Here is a 15,238-nt window from a genome sequence, read left to right as displayed (position 1 = left end):
TGTCCTTTGTCTAATTAACAAGGGCTTTGGGATGTGGGTGGGTCAGCCCCTGCTCAGGACAGGGTGCTCTGTCACACGGCCACCAGACCATCCTTGTTTAGGAAAGAGACACGCTCTTCATTGTGCTTCATTCAAAGACTCGTTAGAGTCCCAGACAGTGTCTGGATTTCACACAGAAAAGTGCTAGTTGATGACACTGGCTCATTTTCATTCCATCTCAAGCACGAGTACATGCCTATGAGGATGAGTATTTTGTTAGAGATAAAATGATTCAAGGGATCTGTCTTTGTTTGGGTTCCCACAGAAGCTGATCCTGAAGCAAAGATTTGCATGTGAAAAGTTTCATTGGAATATGATCTTAGGGAGTGCCAGCAGGGGGTGCAGAGGGGCGCAGGGAAGCCAAGGCAGATGATGAGAGACGTGTCACCAGATCTCTTGGCACCGAGGGCTGCCAGAGCCAGATCCACTAGGAACTCTGGGAGCCGGTGTGGAACATGTGCCTGAGCGTCATCCTCCCTGAGTGGGCAGGGAGCCAGGGTATTAATGCCCCAACTCCTGCCAGCCAGTGGGAGGTGTGCTCTCGGGGTGTTAACTCTGGGGGCCGAGAGGCAAAGAAACGCAGGTGCTGACATTTGGAAGTCAGGCCTGGAAATACATGCAAATAGTAAGGGTCAGGTGGTATAGGGAGGGCACAATGCCACCTGCCACTACATGTGTGCTGAATGGAGTTTTGTATGAGATACTTAAAATTTTCTCACTCAGAGATTGCAATCCTAGGGCAGGTTTCAAGAAGCAAACTGAAATGTCACTGCAGATGCCCCTTGTTTAGAAGCTAGGTAATTCGTCCAATGAGCATTTGTTGAGCATATACTATGTGCCAGATGGTATGCTGTGCTGATAAGGGGAGATTTTTCAGACTTATTAATGATCTTAATTACCATAATATAGCCTCGACACACATGAGTGTATGTGTTCTCGTGTGTATACACATGCAAACACGTGCATACAGGTACTTACTCTGTCAATGTGCTAAGAAATAGACATTACTCCAAACCAGAATCTTTGCAAAATTTTTACATTGTCCTTAGGCATCTATTTTTTACCAACAGTCCAAAAGATGAGTTTTTATTTAGGCCAGTTTAAAAATGACTCCTTCTCTATATCGATGCTGCAAAATACACCAAGGGCACACTGAGTGAATGCACTTAAATGGATTATTGCATTGGCCTGAAAAAAAAAAGGCATATGGCAAGACAACTACACATTATTAGAGAAAATTGACAGTCACGAATTACACTCTTTTATTTCTTTCTTACAAATAATAGCACACTAAATGGAATCACCTTTTCTTTCTATTTAGAGCTTTAAACAATCTTTTTCTGAAAACATTTGAGGTTTTGATTTCAAGAAAGAAAGAAGCTTTTGTTTTCTTCCTAAAAGATGAATGGAGAACCCGCTCCACTGCACAGTTTTGAAATATTTATGACTTAAAAGCTTAGGAGAGAATGATGGAAACCACCCATTAGCTGGAGCGCAGGGTGTACTCGGAGTCTGGGCCTACGTGTATATTTTATTCAGCATTAACAGCCACTATGAAGTCTATCTTTTCCCCATTAAGTCTTTGTTATTTTTTGGACTATGTGTTCAGTTAATATTTTTATTTAAAAAGGCAGGGCATATTGTTTTGGAAAGAAAGCTCATTTTTATATTCTATTTAGTCACCCAAGAAAAATGGATTGGGATCTGTTCTGTGCCAGGCATAGCCTGGCACTTGGGAAACAGCCAGGGACAATCAGACATGGTCCTGCTCTCAGAGATGTGACTTTCTGGTGGGGGAGGCAGGAAATGCACAGGCAGGCTGATAATGAGGAGAAAATTAAATAGAGAAGATACTGTAAAGGAAATAAAATAGGGTGACGTCTACTTTGAATTGGGTGGTCAAGGGAAGACCCTGTGAAGGTGGTGACATGGTATCCAAAGGACAACAGGGGCAGCACCTGTGGATCTGTGTATTTCCCCCAGATCTGCTCACGATTGCAGCGGGATCTGCAAGTGCAAAGGCCCTGGCGCAGGAATGGACTTGGCTTGTTCAAGGAGAAATAAACAGGTTTGGAGGGAGACAGTGGAAGGAGGTGAAGTCATGGTCAGGTACAGGGACCAAATAAGTGCCATTTCATGGCAGGCTCACGTCAGCCTGAAAGTTGGGCCCCTGGTGTGAAATATGGGGCTGGCTGCACTGGAGACTTTGAGACCCAGCCAGGCTCTTTGTCCCCCATCCCCAAGGGTCCCAGGGATTTGCCCCACTTGCTCATTTTCTTGATGGCTACTCTCCACTGTCCCTGCTCGGTTCTGCTTTCCGCTGGTGAGCTGTAGAATGGGTTCATTCCTGGCTTTTCTTCTCCCCAAGGTCTCTGAAAGCAAGCACAACAACTTTTGTTTTATAAAAAGTTTCTTGCTAGTGAACATGGAGGCTTAGAGCAGGCTTCCCAGTAGCACTGATGGCAGGGTCTCCATCTCCTCTTCCCTGATGTAGCCTAGAGTCTAGTCTAGGAGCAAGACTTCCCCAAAGCTGCCTTCTTTATAGAGAGGCAATATGGCAGCCTCCTGCCCCACTCATTTCCAAGCATGAGTCAGTGAGCCATCCCTGCTGCTGCGTCAGCCGCCCAGGGCAGCACTTCGCCCAGATACCCTGACTCTCGCTGTTCACTCCGAGACTTCTTGCTTGCAAGCACCTGCGACCCTCAGCCTTAGGGTCTCCTACGGCCACAGGAGCATGTTTGGTCCGTACACTGGGCAGGTTGGGCATCCCAGGGAGTTCATGCTTTCAGGAGCAACCCTCAACCAAGGATAGACAGGACCTGGTGGGTAAAGACCCCAGCTCTCTCACCCCTCCATGAGGAGAAGTTTTAAGCATATTCTACGTAGTCGCTTGGAGGCCCCCAGTGGGTTTGAGCCTCAGATGCCCACGAAGAAACCCACTTATCAGTGTCCCCTGTATTGGTCTCCTCCCTTTCCTGTTTCACTTTCCTTCTCCCGTATGCATGGGTGCTTCCTTTTAAATAAACAGCTTGCCTGGGACTCCTTGTCTCGTGCATGGCTTCTGGGAGGACCCAGCCTAAGACAGTGGGCTGGCCTCTGCTGCCCTCACCTGCCTAGAAATACCTCCCAGGCCTCAGGCAGCAGCCCTGACCTTGTGTTGAGGAGCTGCTCCTCCTACACTGAATACGGCCCTGATCAGAGAGTTGGTTCAGACATCCTGCCTTCCTCTGGCCTAGGGGTGAGCTAGTGACCCAAACTAGACCAGTCAGATTCCCTCTTGTTCAAATCTGAAATCTGAGTCCCATGAAACCAAGACTACAAATGCCCTCTGCTCTGTCGGGGGTGTTCTGATGAGATCGCCATGGGTTCTTGCCATGTATCTAGGTCCCCAGATTTGTTCCAATCGCTGTCCTTTTTCTAGGATGGTGCTGGCCAGCTCTTTAGGCCTGAGAACTACTCCATGTGATTTTGACTTCCTGCTTGTTTGTTTTCATTAGTTATATTTGGTTTTTTGTTTCTTGCAACCCCAAAGTTCCCAAAGATAACTGCTGATTAATAAGGTTTGGTATCAACAGAGAACTTAAGGAGGTTTGGATTAAGTTGCGTTAACCCCAAACCCTGAACAAGGTCTCTGGTGCAGGGGGGTTGTTAGGGCAGCGACTGCAGGAAGCTCAGTGTGCTGGTTTGTAAGCTCCTGTCTTCTCTACCCTGTGCTGCCAGGGCTGGGCTGCCGCTCCTGTCCTGCTTTGCTGCTCCCTGGGAAGCTCTGTCAGAGAGGACCCAGGGGAAGCCTGAAAGGCTGAAGGAAGGAGAAGGGACGTGCTCCCTTTGTTCCTGTCCACGTCACCCGCAATACTGCTGCTATGGTCTGAATGTTTATGTCCCCCTCAAGTTCATAGGTTGAGGTCCTCATCCCCAAGGTGAAGGTATTAAGAGGTGGGGCCTTTGGGAAGTGATTGGGTCACAAGGGTGGAACCTTCATACAAGGGGATTAATGCCTTTGTAAACGAGACCTCAGAGACCCCTTTGCCCCTTCCACCACGTGAGGCTGGAGTCAGAAGGCGCCGTCTATGAACCAGGACGTGGGCCCTCACCAGACACGGAACCTGTCAAGGCCCAGGAGACGTTCTGTGCTGAAGAGTTTTAAGGACCTCTTACTCTTTCCCACAACCACTGTCCCTAATCTTTGCATTTTGCTTTTTAGAAATTTCTCTCAAATTAGACTCTTTGCACCTAAAAGCTTACTTTGGCTATAAGATCACCAATTCCCCTATTTCAGCGTCTCTCTCTCTCTCCCAATATAAAATGCTTGGCTATCTGTCCTGAAGGTTTTGCACTGTGTGGTTTTCATATAATCCCTCAAACCAATGAATGCATTGGTCGTATGAAAACCACTCATGAATTTATAAATGATAGTAATGATGACATACAGTAACAATGTTATAAGAATTTTATCAACTTTTTAAACTTAATCTTTTAGAAATCAATCTTTGAACTTAAGTTTTAAAAAGAAGTGTCTCAATATCACGAGATCAAACTTTGGACTTTCAATATATGGTTTTAGTCTTAGGCACGATGATTTTAGTAATTGATTTTAAGTGTTGTATCAGAGGACAAAATGATAAGTTGGTTTTATAATGAACTGTGATAAATATAGTATATTAATATTTTATTAATAACTGTTAAGATTTTTCTAGAATAGTGTGTGGTCATATGAGGTAAGGTACTGCTAGTTTGTAATAATGTTCACGGTACCATCCATAAAGAGAGGTTGTCATGTAAATTGGTACTTAAGAAAAAAATATATATTTATTTGTTTATATTTCAGAATATTACGAGGATAAAAACACTTTGGTTACATAAATTGCCTTTGCACCGCCTGAGCCAGAGCTACAAGCGTGCCCATCCCCCAGACAGTGTGCACCACACCTGTTAGGTGTGAATTTAAGAATATGTTTTAAGGAACGTCAAGCACTTTCTGTGGCAGCGACTCTAATGCTCCCCAAGTATTCCATTAGTTGTCCTACGTTTCCTGATTGCTTTGGATTTAGACAAGGTTATTGGCCAGTACTGGCCGGTAGGCAGCGGGAGGAACTGGCATGTATGATTCCTGTGAGGTGAACATAAAAGGGTGGGTGAGAGGCCTCCATGGGTTCTCTTCTGCACGGTGATTGTAAGAGCCTCATGTGATGACTACAGACCACAAGACTAAAGCAGCCTTGATTCCTGAGTCACTGCATGGAGGTCTGTGGCTTTGGGGAGTGACCTGAACCCTCATTGGAATTTGTGTGGATGATACATAAACCTGTGTTGTAGAAAACCACTGAGATTTTGACGCTGTTGGTTACTATAGTATAACTTAGCCTGGCCTGACTCGTGTATTCTAGAATAGTGTTTCTAAAGGATTTTTGACCATGACCACAATAAGAAATGTGTTTTACATTGTGAGCCAGTACACACACTCTTACACACACACTCACCTGAAACAAATATTTCGGTAAACAATACTTATCCTTGATATGCATGATCTATTCTATTCTACTCTATCCTAGTCTATTTAAAATGACTTCCTACGCTGATGTTACAACCCACTAATGGATGTAACCTGAATTTGAAAAATGCTACTGTAGGTCATAATTTGTGTGTGATTTATATGCTAATTATAAATCTTTCATGCATATTTACTAAAGCAGGCTTCCTAGACCTCTTTTTGGCAACTTTTTATTATCTGCCCCTAAAATGGATGAAAGTGTTTTCATGTAAGATACAGCACATCCCACATAATTTCTGGAAGGTAATGTTTTATTGTTGAGCCTCCTAATTTACAACATGTCTTTTGAAATTCACTTATAAAATTTTGTCACAGGGAGTAACAATCTTAACCTGATCAGTTATTATTCATTTATTTTCATTTTTTAAAATAAATGACTATAAATAACTGTCTCTTGCGTTAGGATCAGGGATATCATAAAAACACTAGCTGGACATATTTTGGTGTTAATACTGATGCAAAAAATGAAATAGAGACCAAATATTTGTATATAGCACTATATATATTTTTATATACTGTATACTCATATCAAAACTGGCCATTTCTATTAAGAAGCTGATAATTTTTTTTCTAATTTCATAAATTATACCACAACTGTGAAAATATGGACAACTATTTTATATTTTTGCTGCAATATAAGACATTTAATGTTTATACAGAGAGCTGCAAAATTACAGAAGTGACATAATGGGAATCAATGAACGTTTTCACCTGAATTTCCACCGGCCTTTTTCTTCAGCCAGAATCATCTTGATGTCCTCTGAATATTCTTTTAGAGATGAATGTGGTGTCTGTTTCTCCAATAAGTACACATACACACATTTTAGGTATATGTGTGTATATACATTTATACAAGTGTATATATATACACATATATACACACATGTATATAGTATACATATGTATATATATTTCTGTGTGCACTTATACACATATGCACACATAATGTCCTTTGGTTTATTTTCAGACCATTAATGTGACATGAATTTTCAATGATTTCCATGTATTTTTTTTCTTTAAATCTAGACTGGTTTAAAAAGACCTTTGCAACAAGTAATAAATTTCTTTTAAAAAATCATATTATTACACTTTAAAGCATGATATAGAGAAGGTCACAGGGTGTTAGAGAAGACAGAAATTCATGCCGATATGGGGGCAAAAAGAAAGAAAATGGGGTTTTCAGACTTCCCTCTGCACGAGGCCACCTTCAGGGAACAGAACCTAGCGCTCTTGTGTTGCTGGCTTAGTAAAGGACCTCCAGGCGAAGCCACATGCTCCCATGGGAAGGGAGGGATGGAGCCAGGATTGGCTGAAAACAAATCATTTCTTGAAAATGGGGATGCTTCGGGATTGGGGATGAGAAGCCAGTCCCTGGGTAGCTGAACAAAGTGACAATAGGTCACTTTGGTAATGTCTATTTGGGAATGAAATAGTGTCTCTTGGGGGCTGACGGCTACAACCTTTGGGTTGCATGTTCAGTATTCTCATGGATTGCGTAAGTTGCCAAGATGGTGACTATGTGCTTTCCTAACAGAGGTCTTCTCTTGCCTCCTCAGGCCTCCAGGTGCTGTGGGATGAGTTGGCACGGTCCCCCTTGGCAGGAGAGGCTCCGTACGAATGCAGGTCCATAGAGGGTGGCTGCTCCCATCTGCAAACACGCTCCCTTCATCCTTCATACATGCCTCTTCCCAGACAGAGCCATTTCCCCAACACATTGACGGAATCACAATGTGAGGGAGTTAGATATTTCTCTCGAATTCTATTTTTGGAAATCAAAGCCCAAGTATATGTGTGCACAGCTGTCAAAAAAATGTACTCACCTCACCTCTCCCTTAGATCAGATTATGATGCCCCAAAGTGACTTTGGAAAAGGAACGTTCCTGTTTTAAAAACTAGTAAACTACTTTCACTAGACGTGTTGCCCGCCTTGCCTTAATTTGTTTTTTCTTTTGCATAGCCATGCGAGAAGCCCAGGAAATCGAGGTTGGGATGAACTCTATGCAAACTGAGAGAAATGTGGGCTGCTCTAGCAGATTTTTACCATAACTCAGAGCCGCAGCTGGTGAAAGGACAACCACGTGACTTAGCTTTTATGTTCGTCACGTGGCTGGGTAGGGCGAATTGTGATCTTGGTCTTGGGGGTATAATGTCCAGTGCTCACGGTTTTTGAATCTCTCTTCCCCAACAGTAACTAGGGCTCTTGAGGGGTGGCATCTTTGGAATCACACCGCCTTAATCTACGTCCCTGACAAATCTTGCTAAATTCAAAACATCTTTCCCCAAAGGATTCACAGCGTCTCCTGTGCTTCAAGAGACGCACAGACCTCACCCTCTGTCCCCAGCTTTGATTTCCTTGTTACGGGTAACAGCGTCTCAGTTGAGACCATGGACAAACGTTCTCGGAGTCACTGTTGTATGGCTCTTTAACTGCATTCTTTTCTCAGAAATGGAAAAAAAAAATTGAGGGGAATGCTGTCCCAGTTTTGTTTGCGGTGTATCACCCATTTGAATGACAGAAATAAAGACCTTAGAGTCACACACAGGACAGAGATGTTGGTGGGAACACTGTATTTGGGGCATAGAATTAAAAAGATTGCTTCCATTGTAATGAAAATAATCATTGACAGTGAGCGAAGCCTCAGATCAAGAAGACGGGATTGCTTGTGTGGGCGACAGTAATTGCTAGGCGCCTGCCAGAAACGTGGAGCGAGGACAGAGGCAGAGGCAGGGGAGGAGGGCGGCGGGGCGGCGGGTGTGCAGCGCTAGTTCTCTCTGAGGATGCTTTTCAGGCTTCTCTCCACGGCTTCGTCCAGCTCCTCCTCCAGCTCTTCCTTCTTGGACATGGCCAGCTTGGACTGGTAATCCCTCACCACCTGGTCGATGTAGGGGGCGCTCTGCGTGCCGTGCAGCATCAGGGTCCACTCCTTCAGCACCCCCTTCTGGGGAGCACTGCCCACAAACCCCAGCTCCAGGGTCCAGGTTCCCCGGGCGTCTTCTCCCCAGGTGTGGGTGGTCATGAAAGGCCACTTGTCAAAGCCCACCTTGGAGTCGTCATCCCTCGGACGCCGGCTCAGCAAGATGGACTTGGTGCCCATGGGGGAAGTCATGTTGATGTTCAGGTCTCCCCTCCTGGTCGCGTTGACTGTGATGACGGCTTGGACATGCTCGAGGTAGCGGACGAAGTTCTCCTTGCCCTCGCATGCGTCCGTCGTGAGGGTCAGCACCAACTTGCCAGTGGGTGGTATTTTCCTGAGGGCAAAGGGAGAAGATAGAGTAAGGGATGGTGGACGCACCTGGCGAGGGGTTTTGAAGCCAGCTTCAGGCCTCTGAGGCTGAGTCTCCTCTGAGTTCACCTGCAGCTGCAGCCCCCACACACCCCGACCGCCTCCCATCACAGGCACCAGCATCTCCCAGCTCTTACCTGGGGCTGCCACCCGCCCTCCCTGGGCACCGTGGGAGCTTGCTCAGCCTCTGAGCAGGGCAGCCCAAAGGTGCCAGGGATTTAACTTGTCAGGGGCAGCCCTCCACCAATGATTGACAGGATGTGGTGGGTAAGTACACCTGGCGTCCCTGTTCTTCAGTGGCACAATTCAGTGTCTGAGGCAGGACTGAGCCTAGCTGCCCACAGTGGCAACTTGCCATTAATGTCTTCTTTATGGCTTTGCCCCCTTCCCTGTCTCACACTACTCCCCCACTTGTATTTCCTGGGATCATCTCTCAAAACACTGTCAGCACCCAAGTCCTGTCTCAGGGTGGACTTTTGGGGCAGGACCTCATAACGCCTTTCATTTAAAGTACTAGGTATCTTGATAAATAGAAGTGACTACTAATAGAATTGTTATCACTACCATTGAAAAGAGTTGACATTGGGTAAATTAATTCTAGTGAAAGACTTTGGGAGTCTCTTTGGCCAAAGACGGCACAGAAACTGGGTCCCCTGAGAGAGGACACATGTGACCGGACTCTTCTGGGAATGTTACGTTACCATGGAATTAAATTAAAAGCCTGATGTGAATTCCAGAGGCAACAAGCTTGGTAGAGAAAGGAGAACATACCCTTCTCTCGCAGGTAGGGGTAGGGAGGTGGCGAGGAACAATATTTTCCAGGTGTTTCTTATTTACTTCTTTTTTTTTTTGCTCACTTGTATTTTCTGATTTTTCTACAGTGACCATATATTGCTTTTATAACAAGAAAAGGAATAAAACTTATTTTAAAGGAAAAAGGAGCTACATGCTTAGGAACAGTCAATTTATAAGAAGGTTAAAATAGGAGATGGCTGTTTGTGGAACAAAATGAGGCTCTGCAGAGGTACTTTAGATAGTCACGGGGTGTTAGTTCCCAGGCCATATTCTGGAACTTACTGGCTGCAGAAAAGAAGGCATGAGCCAGGAGGTTTAAGAGCTCCTCTCTGAACTTTTAGAGATGATGTACAAACGTCTAGTGTTTAAGTCCTACAAAACGTACACTTACGGACTCGGGGCAGCTTGTATCTTTGTTTTATTGCATATCGTTGCAAATAGGTGTTCGATTGCCTAGTGCCTAGAAATAGGTGTCATTTTCCGGGAGGCTGTGGGGGATGCTGTTTGTGTTACGAATCCTCAACTGCTCAACTGTATGATAAAGTGATGAAGCTGTGATTGTTTTGTTAGAATAATCACAATAGGTAATAATAACAGCCAATCTTTCTCCAGTGCCTAAAACGCCTGCTTATGTGGCAGTCACGTGAGAACACGCAGCAGGTAGCTGTTGTGAGGTTTTCTCTTCCCTGAGTAACGGAGCCAGGTGGGCAGGAACTCGCGCAGGAAGGCACTGCAGCTCAGGAGGGCTGGTCCGCTGTCAGCCAGCGGGCACCAGGCTGAGCCCACTCTCTCGCCCCCACGCTGCTTCTGGCACTCACTCCGAATTCACCTACAGCTCAGAGTGGGATCTCATGTTTTGCCACAGCCTTAAAGGAGCCGAGTGAGTAGTCCCCTCGGGGTGCACAGAAGGGCCGGGGGTGGCCTGGGCTGAGCGGTTTGCTCCGTGCTGGCCGACGAGCAGGCCCAGTGGGCTCTGTTCATCCCACGTGGCTGGTGCAGCTGCTCACAGCCAGTTGTATTTTTCCTTTTGATTTTAGTTGAGCACCCTTCACCGACTCTCTTGATAAAGTCTCCCTAGAAAATTGCTTTTCAAATTGACTCCTTCTCCAGGAAGATTAAGGTTGAGGAAACCCACAACCTGACAATTGCCACTCACTGCACCTGGGAGCTGGTTGCGTGCAGCCCTGCATGTCCTAGAACGTGGCAGTTGCCAAAGCTGTTGATGCCTCTCCCCCAGCACCTCGGGAGTGAGCGTGGTGGTAACAGGGCCTTCTCTGCTGAGCAGCGTAGCCAGCCCTGGGGTGGCCTCTAAGGCTCTCTGTCCAGCCTCCGAGCTCTCCAACCAGCGTGCCTGCCCTCGACCGCACTCACCTGTGTCTGAGAACACGTTCAGTGTGGGGGTGGATGAGAGACCAGAGGGCGCTGAGCGGACGCAGAGCCCTTCCAACCCAGGCAGGGCCTCCTCCCTGACTTTGCTGGTCCTGTTGCCATGACTGAGACATTTTCCTGGTGCCCGGGTAACACTGGCTGACTATGGTCATTCCCTCATTCATTCAGAAAATATTTCCCATGTGTCTCCTAAGAGCCTGGCACTGTTCCAGGCACCAAGGATACATTAGTGAACATGCCAGACGAGGCCCCGTCCTCGTGGAGGGCTCACAGGAGTCAGTGCTGAGACAGCTCTCTGGCTTCCTGTCATTGAAAACATGGCACTGACCTTGGGTAAAGTCCCTGGCTAGTTGTAAGATGTTAGGATGATCACATCTCTGGGCCTCAGATTCCTTAAAAGAGGGGCTCGGACAACATTATTTCCAGTGCTCTCTCTGCTCCAAATTCCACATTTGTGTGGGTTAGGACGGAATGCTAAGCATATTCAGAAACTGGGCGATAAACTGCTCTTCATCTCAGCACACGTCCTCATTCTCTCTTTCTCCTCCTTCCCTCCCACGGCGCTTCCCTCTCCCACAAACACACAGTGCTTAAGGAGCGTTAGAGGTCTGTCTTGTGTGTCCAGTGTGATCTCAGCAAATAAGGTCTTTTATCCACATGTTGATAAGAAGGCCCCAGCATATTCCAAGCCGTTTCCCTAAATATTGCAACGCTGACACCTTTTTGTTAATTGTGAATTGTGAATGTAGCTGATGTGTAATTCAATGCAGACAGTGCTCCAGTTGCACTGCCTGCTCCGGTCCCCACCCGCTGCTGGAGACTGCACGGGCGCAGACTGTAAGTCTTTCCCTCTTTGCAATAAGGGAATGAGGTTACAGGCTGTAGGGCCCTGCAGAATGGACGGGACATTGGAGTTATTCGCTCTGTGAAGTAGGGCCATCGACTTTATCTTTCTGAGCCTGTTTTCTCACCTGTAAATTGAGACTAGGGTTGCCAAGCTCCTGGGATCAAATGAGGTGGTGGAAGTAAGGTGCTAGTCCAGTGACTGTTCCAGAGAATTTCTCAGTAGTGGTTCTCAGTAGTGTCCTCCCAGGGCCACCCTTGGGCTTCTGGGCGGCTGGAACCTTGAGGACGTGCTGTCAGGGGGCACTGGGAAAGGCCTAAGGCTGTAGAATGGACTGGCCAGGTTTTCTTGTAGTCTCAACTTCTAGTCACCCCTCCATGGTGTTCATGTTATTAAATTTCCACTTCCCATTCTGTTTGCACTATTTAACATCCCTCCAGCTAAGATGGAACTACCAGGTGTGCCTTAGAGCTGAGATGTCCCAGACGGTAGCCACTAGCCACGTGTGGCTATTTAAATTTAAATTAATTAGAATGAAATCAAATGGCAACTTCAGTCCCTCAGTCACAGTCAGCCCATTTCTCGCACTCGGTAGCCACAAGCTGTTGTACTGGGCAGTGCTGGTGTAGAACATTTGCACTGTCGCAGAAAGTCTCTGCCCTTCCAAATTCCTCAGGAAATTATTCTGGACTCTAACAAGCTCCACTTTACTGGTGCGGAAAGAGGGAAGAGGCTCTTATTTTGGGGCCCATTAGGACAGAATTCGGGGAGTCTAATCATTTAGATGGAAAAACCCTACACATTAATTATCACTAACCTATAGAGGAAACTTAGCTTCTCTTTTGATTCTGATTGGAGGCAGAAAAGCAGAGTGGTATTAGCGCTTCCCCAGACTTTGACATCAAAGAGCCCAGAGAGGCCGGGCGTGATAGCTCGTGCCTGTAATCCTAGCACTCTGGGAGGCCAAGGTGGGCAGATTGTTTAAGCTCAGGAGTTCGAGACCAGCCTGAACAAGAGCAAGACCCTGTCTCTACTAAAAATAGAAAGAAATTATATGGACAGCTAAAAATATATATAGAAAAAATTAGCTAGGCATGGTGGCACATCCCTGTAGTCCCAGCTACTTGGGAGGCTGAGGCAGGAGGATTGCTTGAGCCCAGGAGTTTGAGGTTGCTGTGAGCCAGGCTGATGCTCTAGCCCAGGCAACAGAGTGAGACTCTGTCTCAAAAAATAAAATAAATAAATAAATAAATAAAGAGCCCAGAGATTTTCATATCCTGTCACACTCATGCATGTGTTCTACAGTAGCATTTTAGTCACTGTCACTTCTCTGAAATGATCTTGGCCATCAGATTTGCCACTGGAGCTTTTTACTTAATGTGTTGATAAAAAGGAGGTGTGTTACTTCATCACAAATTTGCTTTTTAAAATATTTTTATAACTGGTTTTCAATATAATTGGCTTCCTTTGTAATCTTATGTATTTTATCTAATGAATTAAAAAAACATTCTACTGAGATGGGGGTCCAGAGACTTCATCTTACTGCCAAAGGGGGGCAGAGCACAAAGGTTGAGGATTTTGCTAAAATAGAGGGTCAGAGAGGTCAAAAGTGTTTTCTAAGTTGCTGAAGTCTGGATTTGAATTCAGGTCTGGGTAACTGACTACAAATCTGCAGAGCGTCTAGGACCAAAGGACAATGTGGAGGAGGATAAACTCTGAGAGAGGCTGGACTTCAGTCAAGCTCGATGACCAACAGAAATAAGGCCGGGCTGGGGATGGATTTTGCCACCACTTAAATGACACAAGCCAAGGGGTGCATTCTTATGACGGAACATGACACAGCGATGAGAATGTGCGAGCTATTGCTACACGAGATCACACGAATGACTCTCACAGACCTAATGCTGAGTAAAAGAAACTCCACACTACGTGATTCTACTTAGAGAAAGTCCAAGAACTGGTAAAACTAACCTGTGGTGAGAGGAATAAAAGCAACGGTTGTCTACCATAGGGTGTATGGACCCACTGGAAAGGGGAAGGGGGAATCTTTCTGGGTTGACAGAATATTACATCTCTTGTTTGGGTGGTAGGGTTTCCCAGGTGTATACATTTATGGAAACTCAGATAACATGCTCTGTGCATTTCATGGTATGTAAATAACACCTAAATGATGACAGTGATAAGAATTGCTATCTCCATCTTACTGTTGGACCAATGCAGATAGAAATGACACAAAGAAGAATCCTTGTTGACTGATCTTCTTGCCGTGATTGGGAAGATAGACGGGAAGTAGGTACACTTGGCCAACACAGTGGTTTCTGTGTGGGGCACCCCTGGCTCAAATCCCTGCAAGTGGCAATCCACCTCACTCAGAATAAAATCAAGTCCTTACATCGCCCCACAGAGAGAATGAATAAATATATTTTGTTACAGTCACACATTGGAACACTCTTCAGCAATGAGAATAAACTACTAGTACACACTAAACATGTTCGAATCTCACAAACATAATTCTGAGCAAACCAATCTAGATAGAAAAGAGAACATAGTGTATGATTCTACTTATATTAAGTATAGAATAGGCAAGATCAGCTATGGAGTTAGAGGTAAGAATAGTGGTTCCCCTGGTGGGGGACAATGATGGCAGAGACACAGGGGAGACTTCCGGGGTATTAGTCATGTTCTGTTCACCGACCTGGGTGCTGGTAACACTGGTTGATTTGTGCACCTAAAAATAATGGCATCACCCTGAAACAGTTAAGGCTCACACCTAGAAGCAGGGATTCTGAGGTACCCAACTGTGTTCTATGGAAATGGCACCCCCTAGTGTTGTGCAACTAACTCTACAGCGCTGCCTGGAAGCTGGTTGCCCCGAATCAAATCCAGCCCTTGCCCTTGACATGGATAGGGACTCTGATGTTGTTGTCAATGCCACGGCGCCATCTCTGGGGCATTGTCCACATGCAGCAGAAGGACCTCTGCCCCCACTTACTCAGGGTCCTGCACGGAGCCTCCCACACAGTGGAATCTCTCGGGCACGGTTTTCCAGTCTTTGGCCATTTTCACCATGGCGCCTGCATCAAGGACCCCGTAGCCAAAGAGGTGATTAAACTCCAGGCCGACCCCGTTCCGCCGCCACTGATGCACCTCATCATGAAGCTGGTTCCGCTTGGAGGTGAGCACGGTCAGATGCTGCATGTCTCGCCAGGTCAGACCCACGCTGGATACAGGAAGCAGAGAGTGTGACAGCAAGGGCAAGGGGCAAGGTGAGAGAGGGAGAGAGACACAATGACTAAGATAAATAACACCCAGGACACAGACCCCTTGTAAGTTTTT

The 15,238-nt window shown here is 46.0% G+C and overlaps 1 protein-coding gene across 3 annotated transcripts in view; it reads right to left on the bottom strand.

Annotated features, from left to right (window-relative positions):
* Nucleotides 1–5,823: 5,823 nt before the first annotated feature.
* Nucleotides 5,824–15,238, bottom strand: part of PCSK2 (proprotein convertase subtilisin/kexin type 2) — a 191,608-nt gene continuing 182,193 nt past the window's right edge. For 2 of the 3 annotated variants that reach the window (XM_069495993.1, XM_069495995.1), the window contains 2 exons: nucleotides 14,895–15,122; nucleotides 8,353–8,839 (listed from right to left, as the gene is read on the bottom strand). In XM_069495993.1, the coding sequence (XP_069352094.1) occupies nucleotides 8,353–8,839; nucleotides 14,895–15,122 (715 nt within the window). Of the gene's footprint in view, nucleotides 8,840–14,894; nucleotides 15,123–15,238 lie in introns of all 3 variants that reach the window. The other variant, XM_069495994.1, reaches the window with a different exon arrangement.

The sequence above is a fragment of the Eulemur rufifrons genome, chromosome 20 (genome assembly GCF_041146395.1).
Source record: "Eulemur rufifrons isolate Redbay chromosome 20, OSU_ERuf_1, whole genome shotgun sequence".
NCBI classification, from domain to species: Eukaryota; Metazoa; Chordata; class Mammalia; order Primates; family Lemuridae; genus Eulemur; species Eulemur rufifrons.
This window is presented reverse-complemented; position numbering and strand designations above follow the sequence as displayed.